At 38.4% G+C, this 24,466-nt stretch overlaps 1 protein-coding gene across 1 annotated transcript in view; it reads left to right on the forward strand.

Annotated features, from left to right (window-relative positions):
• DROSHA (drosha ribonuclease III) overlaps positions 1-20,742 on the forward strand; it is a 70,306-nt gene extending 49,564 nt beyond the window's left edge. Inside the window, exons 22-32 of the mRNA XM_062499523.1 lie at positions 751-853; positions 3,848-3,918; positions 4,995-5,039; positions 7,775-7,932; positions 9,480-9,585; positions 13,169-13,310; positions 14,267-14,349; positions 14,463-14,566; positions 16,588-16,680; positions 17,478-17,524; positions 20,466-20,742. Coding sequence (XP_062355507.1) covers positions 751-853; positions 3,848-3,918; positions 4,995-5,039; positions 7,775-7,932; positions 9,480-9,585; positions 13,169-13,310; positions 14,267-14,349; positions 14,463-14,566; positions 16,588-16,680; positions 17,478-17,524; positions 20,466-20,596 — 1,083 coding nt within the window. The 3' untranslated portion in view covers positions 20,597-20,742. The remainder of the gene's footprint in view (positions 1-750; positions 854-3,847; positions 3,919-4,994; positions 5,040-7,774; positions 7,933-9,479; positions 9,586-13,168; positions 13,311-14,266; positions 14,350-14,462; positions 14,567-16,587; positions 16,681-17,477; positions 17,525-20,465) is intronic.
• Positions 20,743-24,466: the final 3,724 nt, after the last annotated feature.

Genomic DNA, 24,466 nt, shown 5'->3' on the forward strand with positions numbered 1-24,466 from the left:
ACATGTCTAAACCATGCATCTCAAAAAACTTATTCTCTGGCTTTACCTCTTAAATATACTCTGGGAGGATGAAGTTGAAAGTTAACAAGGAATTAATCAGTAGAAACTTACACCCAGCTGGGAAGAGCCTAGTCTCATACAGACTTTGCAAGACACACAAATCTCTTCTTTGAAAATCCCAATAATGGTTTTGTGTCAAAAAGATGAATATGTAAAGAGCATCTAGGAGCTCTTGCCTGCATTTCTACAGCAGAATTATGATATATTGTAGAAAATATCTGACTTACTACCTGAGATTTTGACTGGCAAGCAGAACTGTAGTTCAGGCAACATATGAGTGTTAATGATGCACTTTTGAATGGAAGAGGGAAGCTAGGTGGCACTGCAGATTAAAATATGAGCCTTCTCTTGCAGTGTCCAGAGGCTACCACCTGTTGATGGTCTGAGAGGTAAAAGCCAGATGTTCAGTGGATTGTGTCACCAGAGTTCCTGCTCCTCACTGTTCTGCTTTAGCTTCTTTTGGTTTGATAATTTGAATTTTTTCATGGTATCACACACCTGTTTGCCTCTGATAAACAAAGGAAATTTTTAAATTTTAGACTGTGTCTAAACTGAAACTATGGAGAAAAGCTTTGTAGTTCCTTCAAACCTAGTAGCTTCATGATGACAGTGTAATTGAGCATTGATGACTAAACAGGTACTCTTGTACTTCTGCAGCCATGGTTTTAACTCTTTCTACATATTTTGCAGAAGCTAGAACTGGAACGATTCATGCTCTATGCTCATGGTCCAGACCTTTGCAGGGAATCAGATCTCCGCCATGCCATGGCCAACTGCTTTGAAGCCCTAATAGGTAAAGTGTTTGCATTTGTGTACGTAGATGGTTACATTCTATAGGTGTCTGTGTGCTGTGTTGATTGTGGTAGAGGATACGTGGGCCTGTTGAGTGGTACTAGTAGGAGTAGGCAAGAGCAAAGCTTCTTACATAATCTCTGTCCCTTCCCCTCTCCTGCACATACAACCATGGAAATCTCGTCTCTCATATCGTGGCTCCCACACACTGAAGGTGAAGCCGTTTCATGTGACTGCAGAGCTCCACTTCTCCTGTGCCAGCATGGCCTGACACCTACCCCCTGTGTGAGGGGAGCTGTTCAGTCACCATGGCCTGCCAGAAGATAAGCAGGTTCCCTGCTTCCAGTAGTGCTTGAATAGACCTGCAGCCTCAGCCCTGAATTTTAAACTGCAGCTTGCTTTCTGAATGCATCAGGCACTCCCAACTGAATCACCACACTACTTCCTCTGTGCCCTGCTAGCCTTCTGTGAATTTGCAAAGTAAATACCTTTTAGACTTTGCATTTTTCTTACAGGTAAAAAGTGTGGCAATATGCCATGGCTGGTTTAATAAAGCTACCCTCTTGCTGAGGGTGATGGAGAGTTGCCTCAAATTTGCTGTTGGGCACCAAGATACTGCACTCGTCTGTAGGTTTATATTGCAGAGGAACAGGGCCTGACCACAGGTTCCAAGCAGAAGGGTGGAAATCTCATTGGCTGCATCTGCACAAACTCTACTTTAGATGGCATATTTTTATGAACCTTTACTTGTTTGAGTACACAAAGCAAGTTGATCTCTCTGGTTTGACTTCATATTCATTGAGATGTACTGTACACGTCACTAGCTATGAGAATGGCTTAGTCCTGATGCAGGTCTTTATGTACTACACAGGCTCCTGAAGCATTTTGTCCTGCTTTGAAAAATAGATCATAGTTGGCTTAGATGTCAACAGTTCTGTGCATTCTGCCTTGGGCCAGACTGCATTTCCTCTTATCAAGAAATAAGAGTTTTCTTTTTTACTCTACTTTGCTTTCCATGAACGCTTTGATCTTTAATTTAAAAATAAAAAGCAAACAGAAGAGGAACACTAGATATGTATCTGTGTCTTTGTTCATAGGCTTCAGCTTGTCTAGGATGTAGTGATGAAAACTATTTGGCAAGCATTGATATTTGCTGAGAGAGCAGGCTTGCTGTTTAACCTCCAATACAAAGCTGTTCAGAAAGTTAATTGAGCAGTAAAATTTGTCAGTACTGTAGCTAAAATCTGGGAGCTTGTTAAGGAACTATAAAACTATATGTAGGGTCTGGACCTCCTACTTGAGGCTCTTTTACAAAGTCTGGTGCTTCATCACAGAGTCCCTGTGATGAAAATAAAAAACAGAACTATGACCAGGCTGCCTAGGAATTGTTTAAAATTTTGTGCTCTCTTAATATTCCTCTGCAAAATTAGTCTTATAAACCCCTGAACTGTTCTTGAAGGAGTCCAAAGAAAGTAGTTGACCTGGTGGGAAATCAAAGGGAAGGGGGAAGGGAAAGGCAAGGCAAATCATGTTCTTCCTGTGTATGGGAACATGCACTCCCTTCTTTGTGTTCGTGATGTAACTGTGTATTCTATCTGCTTTTATGCTTACAATAACAAGTTTGAGGTTTTCAGAAGCTCTCCTGTAAAACATATTAGAGGACAAAATGTTGATACTAAATTTAAGAAGGGCCCATGCAGATACAGAGTATACAGGGTACACCCAAAATTTTAATATGTTATATGTACATTGTAATAATACGCTAATAATACCTTAACACAAGTTTTACAGAGCTTGTTGGAAAGGGCTAGTGAGGTCTGTGTTTGAAGTTTAAAAAAACAAACAAAATCTTCAGAAACTGAGACATGCAGAGATGCTGTTTACAATTCAGACAATAAATTATTATAAATTATTACCAATAAGGAAGAAAGCTAAAGGAAGACCTTGAGCTTTGCAATAGTCCTGACACATTGTTTATATGCCAAGTGCAATCCTGTTGGAAGTGTAGAATAAATGATGTTTATTTGCTAGTTATTGAAATGTATTTTATGGGTTTCCCTATCTGTAAATGTTTTTGTGGTTTTTCCCCAGCCAGCAGTCAAGCCCCACACAGCCACTCGCTCACTCCTCCACGAGTGGGATTGAGGAGAGAATCAGAAGGGTAAAAGCTGAAAAACTCATGGGTTGAGATAAAAATAGTTTCATAGAGAAGGAAAAAGCAATGCACACAAGCAAAGCAAAACTGCTTCACTTCACTGCTTCCCATGGGCAGGCAGGTGTTCAGCCATCTACAGGAGAGCAGGGCCCTGTCACACATACCAGTGACTTGGGAAAACAAACACCATCACTCCAGGCATACTCCTTCCCTGCTTCTTCACTGCAATTTATATACTGAGCATAATGTCATATAGTCTGGAATATCCTTTGGTCAGTTTGGGTCACCTGTCCCCGCTGTGTTTCCTCCCAACCTCCCAAGCACCCCTTAGTCTCCTCTCCAGTGTGGCAGTACCAAAAGCAGAAAAGGCTTTGACTCTGTGTGAGCTCTACTCAGCAATAACAAAAACATCTCTGTATTATCAACCCTGTGTTCATCAAAAATGGAAAACATATCCTTGTACTAGTCACTGTGAAGAAAATTAACTCTATTCCTGGTGAAACCAACGTAGTTGTCTAGTTAGCTGTTTAGTGAAAAGTACTTTTGTAAATATATTGCATCTAGGTTAATTTGTTTAATCTTTGCTCTTTGGATATATCATTTTTTATCACTGTTATAATTATGTCAGGATTTTCTTTGCATTTTATGACTATTAATTTATGCTGGTGTTTAACGTGCTTTAAATTTCTCTGCAAAACGGGTTTTGCTACAGAAAGAATGCTTTTAAATATGGATGTGTTGGAGATTAAGAAGTCCAAGATCTTTGACTTTCTCATGCTTAGTAATTTTCTAAGTATTAATTGCATTATTGACCTTTGACATATTGGTCCCCTCATGTAGGAGCTGTTTATCTAGAGGGAAGCTTAGAAGAAGCAAAACAATTATTTGGACGTTTGCTCTTCAATGAAAAGGTATTTATGTAATTTCTTGATTTGTTTTCCAGTTCAAAAATAAATTTATGTGCTTTCCTGTGCATTGTTTTACTTAAAGATTACAAATAAGCAGAAATACTATTTTATGTAGTTCCTGGAAATTTAATTAGGACAGCAAGCTGTACTGATTCAGGCAAAAAAAAAAATTATGGTGTTTTCTCAGGTGTGCTTTAGATTGCTTGTCTTGGGGTGGGAAAGGTGGGTGGTGTGGGAAACCTGATGGCTTCCAGTCAAAGTGCTGCACTGAAAACAGAAATGGGTGCTGAGGATCCAGGCATCAGGCTCTGAGGGAATGATGCACTTGTCAAGCAACTATTCTGTTTCATCAATACAATCATCCTACCCTACAAGCTTCAAACATATAGTTGGGGAAAAAAAGAAAGGAGTATGTTTCATTCAGCATTTACCCAATTTCACAATTACAGTGTGCAAGGATATACAAGGATAGATCTGGCTGTATCTTAGATGGCTGCTAGTTAGAACATGTGCTTTATAAAAGTGGAGGAAAGTACCTACCACTGGGACAGCACACGTGGCAGTGATGAGAGGATGAATTCTGTATTATTTTCCTTCCTCTAAGTCTGCGAAATGACAAAGCTTATTAGAAATAAAAGTATTTGGAAGCCTTTTGTAGCTCAGTGTTTATGGGCTGCTTGGTGACTGTAGTGAAGGAAGCCTTTATGAAAGAGAAGAAAATAAGTGGTTTTTTTTCTTTTTCAGTCTTTGCCTTTGAGAAGTCAAACTTGCTACTGAGGAGTACTTGCAAATAAAGTTGGTCCTGAGGCTTAAACAAATCTTCTTCTTCCTTTAACCACTTTTTATGTGGTTCAAGGATTTTTCCACCTCTTTGACACAAGCTAATTGGGAGAACTACAGGCAGTTTGAACAGCAAATACACGATTTTAAAAATTAGTTTGCCAGCACTATTGAATTTGCAATAAGCAGAGTCAGCATCTGAAATAGTTCAGTATTTCAAGTAATGACATTTTATTTAGTACTGTGGAATTTGTTAAATGACTCCCTTGAGCATTAAAGGCATCTCTCAATGTTTGCAGGACCTGCGGGATGTATGGCTTAATTATCCACTACACCCACTCCAAGTAAGTGTATCCCTTTCTGTAATAAATTTCACAGTTCTGTTTTATTTTCAGGGATGCTTTTCCATTTCCATTTTCCATTGTGATGACATCTCAGAAATTGTGCTAAAGAGTAGCCAAAGGAATATATATATATGTTTTCCTTTGTGTTTGGTTTGTGATTTGTTTGGTTGGGGTTTTTTTTAAATAAGTAGTGAGTTTCTGCCTCTCTGAGAATTAATCATTTACCTTTCCTTGACTCATGTTTGTTGTATAACTGTTCCTATGCAGTAAATCCAATGAGAGGTAATGTTTTGATAGCTTTTTGTTTGTCTTCTGTAAGTTGGAGGAAAAGGGAGCAAAAATAATCTATGAACATATTTTCTTTACCTGAAATTAGGTCTGAAACCTTAATTGTAGGAAGGCACATTAATTGAATGCCATAAAAGTTTTGATTTTATTATATTTTGATTTTGTTTGTGTGTACTCCTGCAATGATAGTGTGGTTGTTTTAGTGATTGCAGTAACTTTAGTACCATGAAAACACTAAAATTATGAAAGGGTCTGAAGGTTAACTTATCCTCCACGTATCAAAGGACACAAGTTCACAAGCTGTCTGTTCATGAGACTGGAAGTTGGGAGACTGATGTCCCAGTCCATTCCCCCTTATTGAAGTCTTGGACAGACATAAAGCAAGTCTCAGAGCCTCTCTGCACTGTAGTTCCTTGTCTTCAGTGCAAGCAGGAGTATGCAGGGGTGCTTCAAGAACAGCAGTGTGTGCACAGCCAAAATTTTCAGCAACAAATCTGTGCATGTGAAGAATTTTTGCCACATCCCTCTTGAGTGTAAATACAAGATACCCTGAATAGGAAGATAACATTTTGAGATACAGCACTAGCTATCCTGTATGGTGGCACACATAGCTCCAAAGAATATTGTTCTTACTCTGAATTTCTTTTCTTTCCTCTTACTTTATTTTAACCTTTTCATCCCTGCTTGTTTTTCACAAAGAAAACTTGCACTCTACTAGAAATTGGCAACTGTCAGTGTAAGAAGCTTATAATTTCTTACTACTGCCTTGACTTGTGTGATGAAAATTGTTTTCTTTCACATCCCAAAACCATCCTAGGGGTTTTTGTCAGCAGGTGAAACACAGACAGCTCATACTGGCCTGTGGGCCTGAAGAATGGCATGTTTAAAAATTCCTAAAAATCACTCTAACAATATGCCGAATGAGATCCCAGTCAGTAAAAAAAATAGCTCTGAGTAAGATAACAGATTTGCAGATCTTCAGTTCTGTGTTTTTGGCAGTAGCGAAGTCTGTAGAAATGGTTCTAAAAAATAATTAGTGGTCATCTGGATACATACGGACTCTTTAAAAAGAGTCAACATGTAAAGACGAGTCCTACCTCAGAGATGTATGGGAAATTTTAAGAAACAAAACAGCATGTGATAATGCAGAAGGTACTGTCTGGGGTTTCTTGAGAGGCTGTTGGAAAGTCAGGAAAGGCTTTTAAAATTTTTACCTTTTTTTTTAAGAAACAATAAAGAAAAAGCAACTCCAGTGAAAAATGTTAGTCTCTACAAGATTTAAAGGAATGGATGAAACATAAGAAATGAAGAACAGGAGTGAAATGACCACATCTTGCAAGGAATGGTGATCACCGGCAGATTTCCCTCGGGATGTTTGCTAAAGTACAGGCTGTTCTCATGGACAGTCTAGGGAACAGGATGAGCAGTGAGGTGGCAGTTTGTTGACAGTACCAAATTATTTCAGGTAGCAGGGACAACAGTAGACTGAAGAATTGCACTCTGGTTGTGAGAATGCAAGGGTGACTCACTGTGAAGTTTAAAAAAAGCAGAAGAAATTCTGTGTAGGTAAATAGGAAGGGCTGTACATGAGGAAGCAAAAAGCAGTCTCACCTCCACATGCAGCTGAACTCCAGAATGACAGTTACCACTCAAGTGTGGGATTTTGGTGCAAGGGTGTGTAGCTCTATAGAAGTGTGAACTGAAGACTCAGTACAGAAAAAAAGACAAATTGAATGTAACCAGTTAAGAGAAAAGGGGTAGACAACATCTGGATAATTCCTTCTCTAAAGCATTACCATACCAAAGAGTTGCCCAGTGTAGGTGGAGGAAATGCTTAAGCCATTTCCCAGCTCCACAGAAATGGTATTTAACAGTGTCATTACATCAAGGACATCAGACAAGAAACTGATGAGAAAAGATACTGACCCAAAGCAATAATTTTAATTTTCTTGTGTTAGTGTGCCCTTTTGAATTTCATATTCAAAGTATTTAGTCTTGATCTTTGATACGTGAGGAAATTGGGAGAAATTGATTTGGGTTTTGTCTTGTCTTGACATGCTGTCAGCCTGTCAGTCCTATTCTAATAATTTTTGAATAGGTTGCTCAGTTGCAAAAAATATGGTAATGTTAGAAAATGCAGAAATGTACAATTGTACATGTTTTGTGAAAGTTTGTAGCATGCTACAATTCCTCATCACATAGAGACATACAAGTGATGTGTTTAAATGTCTCAGCTGTTAAAAAAACATACATCAGAGCTCATCTCTTCTTTGAGCAGTAATTATCCAAGACCAAAAGGCAGAGGAAACTTGATTTTCTCAGTTCAGCTGTCCACAGAACTTGTTCATTGTGTTCTTTGCCCTTGATTCAGTGAAGGCTTGCTTTTCTCTGAAAATTTCTGCAGCAGTCTGAGTTCATCATTACTTACACTTCGTATTTTTTTGCAGCTGCAGGAGTCCAATACTGACAGGCAACTCATTGAGACCTCTCCAGTTCTTCAAAAGCTTACGGAGTTTGAGGAGGCAATTGGAGTCATCTTTACTCATGTTCGCCTTCTAGCACGTGCATTCACTCTGAGGACAGTAGGCTTTAACCATCTGACTCTGTGAGTTCATAGCAAGGGTCCTCATGTAGCTTTGTTGGCCTTAATGAGTATTCCAAGATTGCCTGGTTTGTAAACAAACTATGTTACGTCTATTTCCTGGAATAGAGCAGCTGTGTTCACAAGCCCGCCTGGCTAAGTATGCCACCTCTGACAGTAGTCAGTAGCAAATACCTTGGGAAAGACTGTAGAAGGTGTTAGAGACCTATCCTGATGTTTATTTTGATCTTTCTGCATCACTGATATTTGTACGTCACTCCTGAGACAGCAGCAAAACATACCTGGACGTACATTTGGGCAGAGAAATAAGTAAAATTTGCGTTCTTTGGTCCAAGCACAGCCCTTGTGTTCTGTTGCTTGCAAAGCTGCCAGACCCTGTTTTCAAGCAAACAGTACTACAGAATATGCTGAGTTGGAAGGCACCCATCAGGATCATCAAATCCAACTCCTGGCCCTGCATAGGACACCCCAGGAATCACACCATGTGCCTAAGAGTGTTGTCCACGCACGTCCTGAACTCAGGCGGGCTTGGTGCTGTGACCACTTCCCTGGGGAGCCTTTCGAGTGTTAAACCACCCTGTGGGTGAAAAACCTCTCCTGACTCAGCTTCATGCTGTTTCTTTGAGCCCTGTCTCTGGTCTTGAAAGTGAAGTGATTGGTACCTGCCTCTCCATTCCCCTCTGCAATGAGCTCACCCCTCAGTCCCCTCCAGGCTGAACAGAATGACCTCAGCCGCTCCTCATATGGCTTCCCCTCAAGACCTTTCACCCTCACAATTGCTCATCTATGGATACTCTCTAACAGCTTAATGTTGTCTTCATGCTGTGGAGCCCAAAACTGCACACAGTATTCAAGGTGAGGTTGCCCCAGCTCAGAGCAGAGCAGGACAATCTCCTCCCTTGCCCACCTGGCCATGCTGTGCCTGGTGTCCCCCAGGACAGGGTTGGTCCTCCTGGCTGCCAGGGTACTCATGTTCAGCCTGCCATGAACCAGGACCCCCAGATGCCTTTCTGTGGGACTGCTCTCCAGCCTCTCATTCCCTGCTCTATACACTCAACTGGGGTTGTCCCAGGCAGAGAATCTGGCACTTGCCTTTGTTAAACTTCATATCACTGGTTACCTCTCCGGGATCTAAGTATGAGTTTAAACCCTGATCCTTTTCTTTCTTGTTAATTGACATTTTTCTCTGTTTAAGTCGTTGCATACATTAGTTCATTTTCTTAAAACAAGTTTGAGGTAGAGATCTTATCCCATTACAGATTTGATGTCAATTGCTCTTCTTCATTTTGTCTGTGATCTGTAATCTAATGATTGTGTTTATTTGTAGCTATCCTGATTTGCTTTTTTGCCTGTAAGATGGTGTTACTACAGTAATGAGCTGTGTTTTCATCTCACCTGATTAACAGTGAAAAATTGTCTTAAATGTGTTTGGAAATGAGCAAGGCTCACTTTCAGATCACTCTTCATTTTAATTTGTGTGTGCATGCTGGTTTTGGTTTTTTCCTCATGAGTGCTTATTGATTTTGCTGCACTGATGTCTCATTTTTCAGAGGCCACAACCAGAGGATGGAATTCCTGGGTGACTCTATAATGCAGTTGGTAGCCACAGAGTATTTATTCATACATTTCCCCGATCATCATGAAGGGCACTTAACGGTGAGACTGCCATCAATCATATTCTCCATAAGAGCAAGAGTGGGATGGAGACTGAAATTATCGGAACAGCTAGTGAATTGTTCTGAGTTTGATTAATAAAAGAAGCTTCAGCAACCACTGCTCTTAATAAAACTTTGTTAATTTTAAGTCATATGCACTGCAATGAATAGAAAATGGTGATTTATGAGCCTGCTGCAATAATTTCTGTTCAGTCTGTAAAATGGATCAAAAATTTTAAAGATGTCAGCAATGAAATTGAGGACTAAGACTAGTTCTTCTTCAAAGATGGATGTGTTAAACCATTTATTTACATAGATGCATCATGTGACTTTTTTTATTCCTGACTTCTAATCTGTTGAACATGCATACAGGCAGTGTTACACATCCTGATAAAAAGTTTTTGCAATTTATCTTGGTCAGGTTTTCCTCTTGTCTTCAATCTGGAGTTCCTGGGGGTACCTTTTGAATTAAATTTTACTGTAGTTATAGTCATCTGTTGATTGCTATAGCCTTTTAGCCTCTCTTATCTAGGATTTTTGATGTTTGGGGATCTTTCAACAATTTACTGTACTTTAAACACAGCATGATACTATGAGCAGTTTTTTCCTGATTGATTCATTTAGCCTTGCAGCTGGAGAGTTGTGGCTTTGTTTGCAAATAACAAATTTTCTTGGGCTTACTAAATTGTCATAGTTTACTTCAACAGCAAAGCAATACATGTATCAGGAATGTGATTCAAGTTTCTTAGTTAAGGTTAGGAAGTAGCCTAATTCTAGAGTGCTTTCCTCAGATCAATAAAGGGATGACAGTGCTAAGTCTCTAGCAGACAATGTGTTATCAGGAGTATGATTCTTGAATGTTTTGGGCTAAACCTGTTTGCAATAGAAAAAAAATTACATGCTGTGGCTAAAAGTAACTTGAGTTTTTCTTCACCATTTCTTAAGTTTCAGTTATATTTGTATGGATTCTTCTGCACCATTCAGGAGACAGGATATAAAGCCTGGTGCGTTTTTTTGCTTTCTACATGACATTTAAGAATGTAGGCATGTAGGCATTCATAGTTTTATAGCTCTTGCAAGAACTGTTTGGCAATGAGTATATGAAATGTTGCTGCTAATGGGTATAAATGCTCAGAACAATGTCTTTTTGTCCTTTAATGTAATGATTAGTGAGTTGGAAAGTACAAGTACAAGCACACTTCAGTTTTTAGGCAAAACTGCAAAGTTAGAGTGGAGTGGATGCTGAAAACACATGCAGATATGAAGAAGCAGGCAATGGCCTAAAATAAAATTTGAACTCTGATGATGAGCGTGTAGAGAAAAAGAAAAGTATCTTAAAATGTTTTTAAATTTGATGACAAATGAAATGAGACGTGAGAAAGGAGACTGATAAAGTGGAATCTGAAGAGAAACAGCAAACACTAAGCTTTTTCTCCTGTTATCTGTGAACATACTTAAATTTGAAGTAATAGTAGAACATCAACTAAGTGGTGTCTTTTGTGTTGAGGGCAATTTTGGTCAAAGATTCTACTTGACTGGCAATGCAGTGGCTTCCCAGTGTGGAGTGATTACTTCTGGAGAGGTGTCTATAAATTAACTATATTTAAGGGAAAAAAAAAAAAAAGGAGAGCATAGTCTCATCTACATACTTGGAGATAGCCAAATAATGTACCAGAAAAGAAGTTGATATTTTGTTGGATGTTGGAAGATACAGCTTCTCCAGTACTGGGTTATGGATACATTCTTCTGGTACAGTCATGAGTAGTGATATGCTGGGTGAAGATGGAAGAATTGGGAAAAAAGCTGCTTTGTAATTAGAGTCAAGCTCCATATGTCACAGCATCTGCAGTGATACAGGCTGTGTGTTATCAGTGTAGAGACTAACTCTAAAAAAGCTGCTGGCAAGGCACAGGGACTGTGTCTTCTCTGTATCATTAAGAAGAATTCAGTTTCTTGCCTGATCACACTTGTAGAGGAGGCGAATTCTAATACAGAGGAAATGGATAACCACAGTCCTAAGAGGATAACTGAGCTTATTTTACCTCTCTCTAGTTCACTGGGTAGTGTATATGTTGCTCTTTGTTTTGTGACACTACTAATCATGATTATGGATCCCATCAAAATAAATAGTCTGCAAACACAACAAAAGAAATCCATCTTCTCCCATTTGAAGAAACAGATTTTTGTCATGGGACACTGTACTTCTGTCTCACAGGTTACATATTCGGATATTGTACTTAGTGTACTTAGGATGTTGTTGGGGAAAGTACAGTTTATTTATCTTAAGGACATAAAAGGAACAAATTTTGAAAAGGAATAATATATAGTAGTAATAAATAGTAAATGATTTTAAACAAAGGTTAGGGAGGCAGGTAATAATGCTATCTGCAGTTTGCCTAGTTTACGAAGATCAGGTTTTGAGTATCTGCTTCATACATCATTGACAAACAAATTATGAACATACTGTTCTGTATTTATCTGTTGTGAGAGATGAACTATCAAGTGCAGCAAATAAATCTTGATTTTTCATAAGCTCAGTTGATGTGCTGGAGCCAGGTAGCATATAACTTGTATCTAATAAGCTGAGCAAATGTGATACGGAAGACAAAGAGAGGAAAAAATGTGTGCATAGTGTCTCAACTCTAGATTGCAAATAAACTGTGGAAGAGAGACATTCTTCACTTCTCACCCCTACCTCCCATAGTAGATCTAATTTCTTTAATGCTGTTCTATTTAAAGCAAAAAAAGCAAACAAGCAGAAACCTTGCCAAAAGTTCAGAAATTTTCCCTAAAATTCCAAAATACTCCTGTAAGCTGTGTGGGAGCTTCACGTCTTTGTTAGAGCTCTGTGTTTTTAAGTAATCTGTCTGAAGCAAAGGTAAAATATTTTCATGGCACATCCTTGACACTGTCATATATGGAACATGTTAGGGCAGAAATTTGTCTGGGGTCCATTGGTTCGACTGTGCTGCCTTCTAGCAGAGCAAATAGTACATACAGGCTGTCCATCTGTGTGGTTTTGTTTCTCTGGCCAAAAGAATGGAGCAGCTTCCTCATCTGCTCGTTCTGAAACACAGAACTATCTTGCTTTATTGTGTACTTGTTTCATTCACCACCTGTTTATTATTTGGTGGACACTGGGGACTTTCCAGGGACTCCAGAATATTGTTTACTTACACTTCATGTGGGAAAATGTGTACAACCGTGTATTGTATATGTATACAGCTGTAGAAAACTTCAGATTAGCTGAGAAAGTACAGGACTCACGAAGAGATGGTGCATAATTGCAAGGAAGCTCACAAACAAGCATTTTAAATGCATGACACATATACAGAAGTAATGTGTCCACAGAATAAGTAAAGATTGGTGAGAAGAATTGAAACAGAAAGAAAAATCACCAGTAGAAAGAGTGACAGAGTGCGTCTATATAAATCACTTGAGGTGTCCTGAATCAAAATGTCAGTAAACTGAGAGAAGTGAGAAACCTCAAGGTGAAAAGTCACTTTTTCTCCCTAGCTCTCCTAGGTTTTGAAGTTTGTTATTGGCAAGTGTTACTTAAGGAATGGAATTTCTTTCTTTTGCAGCTGTTGAGAAGTTCATTGGTGAACAACAGGACACAGGCCAAGGTGGCGGAAGAGCTGGGCATGCAAGAGTTTGCCATCACTAATGACAAGACAAAAAGACCTGTAACTCTTCGAACTAAGACTTTGGCTGATCTCTTGGAATGTAAGTTAATTTGGTTACAATAATTTAGTGCTTAATGACTTCCTTTTCCTTGGGGCTTGTGTAAGAAAGCCATTAGAAATCCCCTAAATTGCTATTAAAAATGTATGTTCAGATTTCCAAATGAATTATGCCTATACCTCTGAAAGCCAGATTTTTGAAGACTAGCCTAGATTTTTGAAGTCTGCATAAAAGCATGAAGGAGGCATAAGTGCAGATAGAAATTGCAGGGTTGAGATGACCAGGTCAAAAGCATGTCTTCAAAGTTAAAGCTTATACTCTGAGTTGAGCTACTTAACAGCAGTTTCAGTGTTTAATTAGTATGTTCTTGACACTGTTGGAAGGCAAAATAGTTCCTTCAGCAGGTGAATATTTCTGTGGTTCATTTTTTTGCATTTGAGGAGGTTTTAAAATAGTCACTCCACAAGAGGGAAGGCTACATAGAAATGAAAACTGTTTCTAGTTGATTTTTTGGAAGTTTGTGCTACCTTCTTTCCCATGAAATGGAAACTGTGATAAATATTCTGCAAAGAAAGTTAATCCCTGTCTTATATATTTTGATGTATTTTCCAAGCCATTCAGACCACTTGGCTTTTTCAAAATCCTGTAAACAAATGGAAATAGCACACAAACAGGAGTGATTTATATCTAAATTATTTTATGGTACCCAGTAGTGATTTATTTGTAAGGATTCATGGTCTCCTGGTTAAAATGTGAGATTAGAGCAGAGTGTTGTATCTAGCACTTTAAATGACTGGGTGGATTCGAGTAAATCACTTAATCTCTTGGTCAACTTGATTTCTTTTTCCCCGAGTATGCAGGATAATACCCTCATCAGATCACTGCTCTGAAACATAATTGAATATGGCTTTAAAGTACTCAGAGATACTTGTTTCTAAAAGTGCAAACCAATAATGCTCTACTTGGATGAGTGACAGTTCCTTTTCCCCCCCACACAGCCTTTATTGCTGCCCTGTACATTGATAAAGATTTGGAATATGTTCACACTTTCATGAATGTTTGCTTTTTTCCACGGCTAAAGGTAAGATCAGTCGGGTTCCTACTTTCCTGCCACTGTGTTTTAACACATTGTGGCATTTGAGACTCTTACTACAATCTCTCAATCATAAAAGCATCTTTGTGGGCTTCCTACAGGAGTTTATTTTAAATCAAGATTGGAATGATCCTAAATCTCAGCTTCAGCAGTGCTGCTTGACTCTCAGGACAGAAGGAAAAGAGCCGGACATTCCTCTTTACAAGTAAGATCAGGCATCTTATGGATACCAGCTAATTATAAATTTTCCTTGTATATGGAGGAAGATGTGATCAGTCACCCTACATTTTCCCCGTAGTTTGTTTTCACTGTCATTATCCAAGCCCTCTAGTCTCTCTTTGTTTGAAGATGGAAAATACTGTTTTCTAAGGTTTAGGTGTTTTAAGCTATTACAAGGAAGAGTTACTAACCATTTTACCTTTACAGTTGTAAGGGAAAAACATAGTTTTAATTTAGAGTATTTAACTGGCATAATTCTGTATTTGTTTTTCTTTTATTGTAAGGAATGGAAGTTGAAAAAAGAGTTGAAATTGTTGAAACTGAGTTAAATTGTTGAAAAAAGAGTTAAACAAATGGCTGTTTTGTTATGAGGTCAAGGTATCTCGATTCTAGTCTAAGTAACAGATGAAGTTTCTTGATGATATTATGCAAACATAATAATGCCTTATGTTACACCTCCTGATTATAGACACTGTTTCTCATCCACAGGCACTGGCAGGCACTGAAGGGCTGCACAAGTTTTGGACATTTTTGCTGTGCAGTTCAGCTCACAAATGTTCCCATGTTCAATGACAAAGAGCTCAAGGCAGTACTTGTACACCTCAGTTAGATACCTGAAGCTGGATGGGATGGATCTCCCTTTTCACTTCCAGTTGCTAAATAGTGTAATAGCTGCTTCAAAAGAAAATAAATAATAAACCTTAGGCTGTTTATTGCAACTAAATCCATTCAATTAATGTAGGAAAGGGTGCAATGTTAGCCCCAAAAGAAGAGATAAAGACTGTGAAAATTCAAGGCTTGTGTTGTTGGGATTATTGTATCAAAAATATATGAAGAATGAAAGTGTAAGTGCATTTGTCACAGGTACTGAAGTAAGGTTTCCAATGCAATGCAGCAGCTTAGTGACAGTGACACACATTGCACTTCAGAAGTGCCATCCCCTTAACAGTGCAGCCAGTGCTCTGCAGGTCTGACTCCTCCATGTCTCTGTGTGAGGGTTCAGGGCTTTGTCTTGGGTGAGGGGGAAGAATTCAATAAAAAACAATTTCCCATTTTTTTAAAAACCACTTAGTATCAAGTACCAAATGTTTGTTTTGTGTTGCTGTGATGATAAATTGATTTTTATAGTACAGCTCAGACCTAGTAATATGCTGTTATCTTCCTATTATCTTGTTAAATTTCTTTTCTTGGGATTATCTGTTTCACTGCAGTCAGTACTATTGCTTTTAAATTGAGGATAAGTTTTATTTGCTCTTGTCACAGTGCACGAAGAGATAGAGTACTTAGTTAGATACTTTAAAAATTGATGTGAAATTCATGCTCCTTCTAAAAAGAAACAGGTAGTGGACAGAACTTGATCTGAAAGTGGGGAGAGATTTCAGACAGCAGTAAGAAACTGCCAGAGAAAAGCAATTCATTGCACATCTAGGGAATTACCTTTTCCCTTTTAGACGGTTGTTGAGGTATGTCCTAGACTTCAGGTCAAATGAAAAGTTTGTTTTGTTTTGTTTTTCAAAGCTGATGGAAAATTTCTTTCCACTTGATAATTCAGTGTAGAGAGGTACTATGTTAATACAAAGTCCTTATAAAACCTTGCTGCCTGCAAAACTCTCAGGGACTAAACTTCTGGCACACACGTAATTGTATGGCTGTGTTTATGTGCAATTGCACAACTATACATAATTTATTACTTTATTATGAAGTGTTCAAACACTGTGAAAACACTTCTGTTGCAGTTTGCATTTTTGCTTATAGGTTAAATAAAGTTTTAATTTTCATGTGGTGCTCCTGAGTGAGTCTGGAGTAATAAATGTGATCGATATAAATACTGTTCCAGTAATCTCTGGGTTTAATGTGATCTATACAGACATCCTTCAACCTTTGCTCTACATTTTGCATTAATTGCACTGTATGTATTGACCAGACTGAAAGCTCGGTGAGCTATGTGCCACAAACAGATTCTGTGTTTTAATGCTCCCTGCTTGAAAAAAATATTTTTTCTTTCAGGACCTTGCAGACAGTGGGACCTTCTCATGCCAGAACATACACAGTAGCTGTTTACTTCAAAGGGGAAAGAATAGGATGTGGTAAAGGTCCAAGGTATAGTAAAAAATTAATCACATGGTGTTAGAGTGTGGTGGTGTCTAAATGGACTAGCCATGGAGAAAGATCATTGTATGGTCTGCCTTAGAAAAGGAAAGCTGTAGAGCCTTCTTCAAACTTCTCTGCTTCAGGAATACCTGAAGGGTTCTATGTTGGTATAATTTTGGACCTTAAGCTTTTTTTGGTGAACTTGCCTTCAAGGTGGCTGGCAGTGCTAACTATTTGTGGCTCTCGGACTAGAAACTGCAGAACAGCTTCCACGTCTTTATCTTGGTATTTGCTACTGGATTGCTATGCAACTTAGACTGGCAAGTTAAGAGTGCCACACTATTATGCTAATTTTTTTCCCTGAACTTACTACTTCTAGGCATTTTGGAATGGTTCTAAGGGTTCAAAGACTTCAGCTATGAAGCCCAGAAACCTATTTTATGCTACCAGATCTAGTGGTGGTTATGAAAATATCATTGATTTATTTTTTTTTAGCATTCATGCATTTGTGTTTTTGTTCCTTTTTTTTTCTCTCAAGTAAAAGCAAATACTTTAGTGAAGAATGGACTGGAATATTTTGGGTTTTTTTAATTGATCTGAGTTAAGAAATACTCAGTGGAGCTGTAGTACTATTGCTCACATATTTATGGAAAAGCTGATATATCATACACTTTGGGAATTACTAGCTGCTGGTTATTCAGAAAGTTTCATTACAAAATAGTAACTAGTGCTCCCTTTGTCAGAAAGTTTAGTTTATTCTGTACAGCTTAGATCTCATGTAACATGTTTTTGTTTGGCTTCCACAGTATTCAGCAAGCAGAAATGGGAGCTGCAATGGACGCACTTGAAAAATGTAAGATATTTGGGCAACAGAGAATTCATAGCTTATTTCCTTGATCTTTAGTGAGCAAGGTGCAGATTTTGTGGGGGATAAATTTTGAACAGAACACATGTGCTAAGTGCTGTCAGCTTCTAAGCAGCAGGTTTTCCTCTTAGTACTTTCAAGACAGTTTTGTAGCAGTTGAAGTTAATATGATCCCAACAGGTATTTGTTAATAGGAGCTGATCAGCCACAGAGGATGCAACTTCAAGGGATCCCTGTGCAGTAAAGTTTCATTGAGGTTTTTCATGCTTATGCATGCAGTGGGATAAGACTGCATAGTCTCTGATGCTCGGGTTGCCTCACCCTTTAATTCAAGGAAGGAGGAAAGTGTGACGTTAGAAAAAAAAATTTGATCTCAGGTAATCAGTAGACTAGGTTAAAATCTAAGAGGTAGATCCCAAACAGTTTAGATCAATATTTATCTGTCAAGAAGGGCTAATATCAGCTGCAGATCCAGGGATCTGTGTATACATCTCTCTAAATTACATGCTTCCTAGCCAGCATGGGAGCAGTCCTTCATTGAAATGCTGTCTCAGATATGAATGAGTGTGGGCGAGCTTCTTATATGAAATAACTTCAGTCTGTTGGGTTAAAGTGCCAGGTGTGGGTGACTTGTAAGCAAATAGATTACAAGCATTTTATGCAGCAGAAATTCTCTATTGAGAAGAACGTGGAAATTCCATTTTTGACATTTCATTGGAAACACATGCAGTTCTTCAGATGTCAAAGGTTTTTAATCTGTTATCTCTGCATCGGGAAATTCAAGAGCTTAAAAATTCAGAAGGCAGTGAATCTGTATAGTTCAGATATGTTTTTATATCCATCTGCTTAGCATATACTTCTCACCACCAGTAAATTTGACAAGTAAAAAAATGTAGCTTCCCTTCTCTGCTGAGTATCTGAAAGATGTTACTGAAATTTTCTTTGAGTGAATTTTCTTGTGACAGTATCACCACTCAAGAGAGCTGTGAGTTTCATGGCCTATCAATCCAAGGACTTCACAGCTCTCTTCTGACATGTATATTTGTTTAAATAGTATCGAACTCTAGAGGTCTGTGCTCCTGCTGCCCTTCAATTCAAATCGGAGCAAACTTTCAAGTTAGTTTCTCTCTGCCTTGCCAGTCAAGTTTTGTCTTTTGGGATGGAGGTTACACAACTCTTAAGGGCCCCTGTTCTATTATGTATGTGGTTGTGCAGTGGAGTTCTGTGGTTTGGTTTGTTTGTTGTTTTTTTTAATGCATAAGTAGTTAACTTGAAGTCGGTAGTTTTCATATACCTATTTATATGATAGCCATGATGAATTTATTACATGAGTTGCTTTCTTACCATCCTAAACATATTAGAACAGGTTTCTACCAAGCTGAGTTCTTAAGGAATCCTGTTATAGACACAGTGCTGAAAATCTGATTTTCATTTTATGGGGCACATGAGCAACAAAATATCCCAGAACTCCATTAAACAAAGCACTAGTGTTTTTAAAAACAACAGCAATTTAAAACCAATTTTGTTTAGATTGCTCTCTGGTTTAAATAAATATACTCTCCTATGCCCAAGTTGTAAATAACTGATGAATAAACCTTTTATTCCTGTGGTACATGTAATAAAGGACACAAATTTCACTGGCCAATAAAACAAAGCAGTAGAAAGTTATTCTGCTCTGCCACAAACTCCTGCAGTTTATGTGGCTTCTGCACCATAATCTCTAGCTGAGAACCCATGCTGCCTGGGACCCAGAAAAAGGAGGACAAAGCTTGGTGCCAAGGAGGAAAGAAAAAGCTTGGTGCCAAGGTACTTGTCCTGAGAAGCCTCAGCTGAATTCTCTCTCAGTAGCCAGCAAGAGAGAGAGCAGTCCTTTGCTGAGACATCTACCAAATTTTTTTATGATTTTAAAGGTCAGTGTAGTAACCTTTTGCATTCATCTCAGACTGGGTAGGTAGCCAGTGCTGATCCCAGAGCTCTGTGTAATCCCAGCAGGATTTACCACCAGCTGCAGCCTGTCACATACTCTACCAGTCCTTAGCTTTCTGAGTGGCTGGAGGGTGCAGGTCTCCACAGCACAGACACATGTGAATGTCAGCACCCTGGTCATGCAGAAAACATCACATTCTGTGAGCAGTGCACTTAAGTGAGAGCAATTCTCTTCAGTTATATAAGCTGTTTTTACAGCCTCTGTTCTAATGTGTACCTACACATCAGCCAATGGACAAATGCCTGAAAGCAGAAGCATCCATCTCCCCAGCTATTTCTCCATCACCTCAGCCTTGTCCAGTCTGTTTTAGGCAGTCTTCACTCATCCATGCTCTTAGACTACACTAAGGCTGTTTTCTGATGCATAGCCAAACATTAACTTTTTCAGGAACAGACTTAACTGCATTCCCTCTTGCTGCACTATTACTTTCCCATTAGGATCCCTGCCATAGTGTGGGGCATATAGTTGATTCTGCATGGTCTAAAACAATAACAAATATAATGGAAACATCTGTACAATGCTTGAAAACAGTGGCTCATACTTTTTTGGAGTGAGAACAAGACAAAAAGCCCTGACAGCATTGACAGTAGTTCCACATTCGTTTTTCATTATCGACCACCTGTTGCTAAGGGAACAGAATGTAAAATACAGGTAATACCTGGCCACGTTGCTTTACCAGGATTTTATATTTTATTTTTTGTGAGTATATTAGATTTGGCAGTGCTTTGTAGCAGGAGAAACAGATGTAAAGAAATCATAAAGAAACCAAAGTCTTATAACACAGTCCTGGTTTACTAGGTATTACAAGAAATAAATGAGTAAAAATGGGAACAACATTGTCCCCCACTACCTCTAATAACATCAAAGTTTGAAACAAAATGAGCTGAGGCTTTCTCTGTTACCAGTTTGTTTATTAATGTAAAATATTTCTCCTTGTGTCAGATAACTTTCCCCAGATGGCCCATCAGAAACGGTTCATTGAACGGAAGTACAGACAAGAGTTGAAAGAATTGAGGTGGGAAAGAGAGCATCAAGAGAGAGAGTCAGAGGAGACTGAAGAAGCAAGGAAATAAAAGGATGGCACAGAAGCAGTGGCATATTTACTTACTTAATAACTCTGACTGTGGCCTATGGAGACCTAACCTAGTTTCTTGCAGATGATGAATGAAGAGTGCCTGTTGATATCAAAAAGAAAATTGTAATCTCTTCCTTTAAAAGTGTGTGCAAATGTAGTATTTCTTTAGTTTGGTTTTAAGTTTGGCTTTTAAATAAGATTTGGGTTTAAAACTTTTTAATTTTTATGAAAAGCTTTTGATTATTTTTATTATTTTTACTGTCTTGTATGAAGTAATAAAGTATTAATTTCAAAAGCTAATAGGAGGGAAACCTGTTTAACAATTGTCTCCTATGTCTAAGTGCTGTGTTGTCAGTGACCCGCAAAGTTACTGCATGAACTCTACTGTGGAGGAGGAAAGTATTATGAGAAACTGATTCAGCTGAGCACTTAAGCATGTACCTAACTTAAGTTTTGCAGCTAAATTTACTTCTTGAGTGTGCTAAACCAGAGCTTTGAAGTTCAGACCCTTTTTACAGAAAATGGTACAATAATTAAAAGGAGATAGTCAGTTTTGCTTTGAACAGTGGATGACACATCTGAAATGTGACATAGATGTTTATGAAAGATTGAGGTATTTTGCTATTAAGTCACTGTTACAAGACTTGAAAATAATTATGAGGCAAGAGAATGGCAGTTTTTGTATAGAATATACATGTAGTTTACATTAATAAGTTTAGTTTCTTTCTCAGCTTCTTGTTCTATCAGACTGGTGTCTGCTTTAATGAATTTCTTTGACAAGAAGATACCAATGTGGCCATTGCTGTGAAATAGTGTACTAGAAACTCTGTCTATATGGGTGGTGTTCCACAGGGGCTCATTGAAAACACTTTTTGTCAAAAGAAGGGCAGAATTTGTCCCCAAAATAGAGTTCGAAAGTGGTGTGCAGTTTTAAGTCACCCAGTTTCCTTGATTTTTTTGGTGTCTGTGGCCTGTATTAGACAGACAGATGCTTCTTCTATAAAAATTCTGAACAGCACCAGAAATGGCAAATCCACTGTGTCTGTTGGTATTTTTTCCCACTGGTTACTAGCATTGTTTGTTCTTTTAATTTTGCTGCTTCAAGCCATTCATTTCCATTAAGCTGTTCTCAGTTAATAGAGTCCCCTTGGTAGGTATTGTGTAGTCATTTTTTATCTTTTCTGATAAGAGGAACAGATTGAACCCTTATTTTCCTTAGCTGCGCGTTTTCTTCCTGAAAGAGAAAAGATGCTTTTTGGCCAGTCGTTTATGCATGTTCTGATGTCCCAAAGTTGTATGTGTTAAAGTATGGGGCAGCATGCATGCACGAGTCCAGCCCAAGGAATTATTGCAGATTCATGGAAGAAAGCTTTTGCCTGACAGCCACACTACACTGAGCAGCTTCTTCAGCGATTGCCTGAAGCACCTCTCTGTAGGTGTGGGATGGACATAAGGAAAAACACTTCATTGCAGGTGCCAAAGTAGGCACCAAATGAAGCTGAAAAATTCAGACTACACAAATGTCTTCCCAAAGTTTCGCTTCTGAGCTAATCAATATGTGTATTTTCAGAAGCATACTTTTGTACACTTGCAATGTGAAATGCACTTAAATAAGGGGGGGGGGGGGGGGGGGGGGGGAAGCAGGGTTGTTTTACATTTGAGCCCACAATACTACCTCACTTCTTCTAGCCTCTATGATTTGCCTTTTCCTAATGGATTGATGCTTAAAATCCATTTCAGAGGATGAGAGAAAAGAAAAAAACAAACACACTCTGTGATTTAGAGAGTGATAATAAACCATTAAAATGTAACGGAGGGAATAAAATCAAGGTAAAAGCAGGGAGCTGCTCTCTGCTGAATGCTGCTGCCATTTGACTTTTGAGAGGGTGATCGTAACTTCTTACAGCCTCACTTCTTAAATAACTGAAGTGCTTCTCAAGAGTAGGAAGCTTGAAAAGCACCAACTGTCCACAGGACTTTTGTATTCCGAATTCTTTTGTATAATTGCCCATCTGCTTCTAGCAGTAAGATGAAATGGTGCAATGCTAGAGGGTCAAGTCTAACTGTGTAAACCATTATTTTATTTTTTCCTTTTAACTGTGACCAGTTTCATATGTTTAAACATGTTTAATCATTTTTAGGTGTATGATTGCTTAGCAAATTTCAACGTATTTGACATCACCAAAGTACCCTAGTGGAATTGTTAGCTCATAGTTTATCATTATTTTCATTATTCTTATATATAATTTCACTTTTCAGCTGTAAGAAGACTGCAGTCTTATTCAAAAATATTTTCATTAAAATAGATTTAATTTATCAGATAGGTTGTTTTGGGGTAGGAAGCCACGACTGTTTTTATTTTCTTCTTTGACCCAGAAATTGTTTGAAAAAAACAAAGTTTTAAAATAATTCCTACATTCCAGTTACTGCAGTTAATGAATTTTAGGCATTCCTCAATAAAATTTAGATGATAACTGTGTTTTTACAAATTGGCTATTTTCCCTTTCTTTGCTGCTTAAGTGTGGGCTAGGAAGACTGCCTGAAGCAATTTTATTTTCCTTGTCTTCAGAACAAAAGGTTAAAAAAAATTCTGTTTCCTTTATTCAAACTGCAGTGTCTGTGTATGGGCTGTCCAAAAGCAGTGACTGTGAATGTTCCTGTTAATTTCAGGAGTTGTGTAGAATGTGAAATGTGAGCACAGTCCTTTACAAGAGACACCAGGGAGGGGAAACCTCTTCAATTTGCCTTGGTAAAAATTATCGTTGAACTTTTGCTGATCAGTGGAACAGCTGTAGCTTATAACTAGGCAGCTTGTGCTGCTCTTTTGTAAGTGTGAGGGGGTCTCTGGTTTTCTGATAAAGTCAGTCCGTTCTTGCTTCTGAGCCCGAACTGTTCTCTGAACTAGAGGTTCTCTTGCAAGATCATTGACTCGAGTTGGATAAAAGTAGATGAACAGAGAACAAGGCAGATCTGTGTGGCTCCAACAGATCCTGTGAATATTTTTAATGTGAATATGTACAGAGCATTTAATAGAATTGTAGCTGATTTGATTGGGGTTTTTAACTGAATTTACCTAAAATCCATGATGTTATTTGTAGATCCTAAGTTTGCTTTGTAAGATTTCAGTTTCTGGAGGATTATTTAACAGCAGTACTAAGAGAACCTTGGTCTCTAAGATTGTTGTAAACATCGTTGCTAATAAAGTTTCCCAGAAAAGACTTCAGGCATACTTGTTACTTGCTAAAACAATTTGGAAAGATCAAAAGGCAAATCCTGATCATCTGTCTCATCCCTACTTCAAAGACTCTGATTATACAGGCTACATATTTAAATGAAGTAAGTGGTTCACTTGTAAAAAGTTTCTTGTTGGTGGAGTTTGTAAAGCCCTCTAAGAGCTCAGGGAGTTCTTCATCTGCATAATTTACCACTGTGTATTGTCTTTGATGAGAATGGTATTGCAACAGAAATGTCTGTGACCTGTACATCCACCCTGCTTCTCTGCTGCCTGCCCACTCCCCACGTCACAGATTCACATTCTTTCTGGGGTGCTAACATTAAATCAGCTGCATGCTCCAGCTGTGCATATTTCTCTGTCCATCAGGGAGCAGGCTTACCTTAGAGGCCCTTTTCTTCACCTGCCTGCTACAGGTGGCAAAGGGAGCACCAGCTTGCACTCAGATTCTTCCTAAGTATATTTCCCTTTGCCTCAATCATCACTGCATTCCTCAAAATTATTTCAGAGCCTTTCTTGAATGAGGGTATAAGTGATTTGCCTGTGCCTTACAATACAATTGTACTTGAATGTGTCAGTCGTGTCATTTTGTTGCTCTTCACAGCACCTTTGTGGAGGGACTATTTATTCTTTTAC

This window comes from Cinclus cinclus, chromosome 1, assembly GCF_963662255.1.
Source record: "Cinclus cinclus chromosome 1, bCinCin1.1, whole genome shotgun sequence".
Classification (NCBI taxonomy): Eukaryota; Metazoa; Chordata; class Aves; order Passeriformes; family Cinclidae; genus Cinclus; species Cinclus cinclus.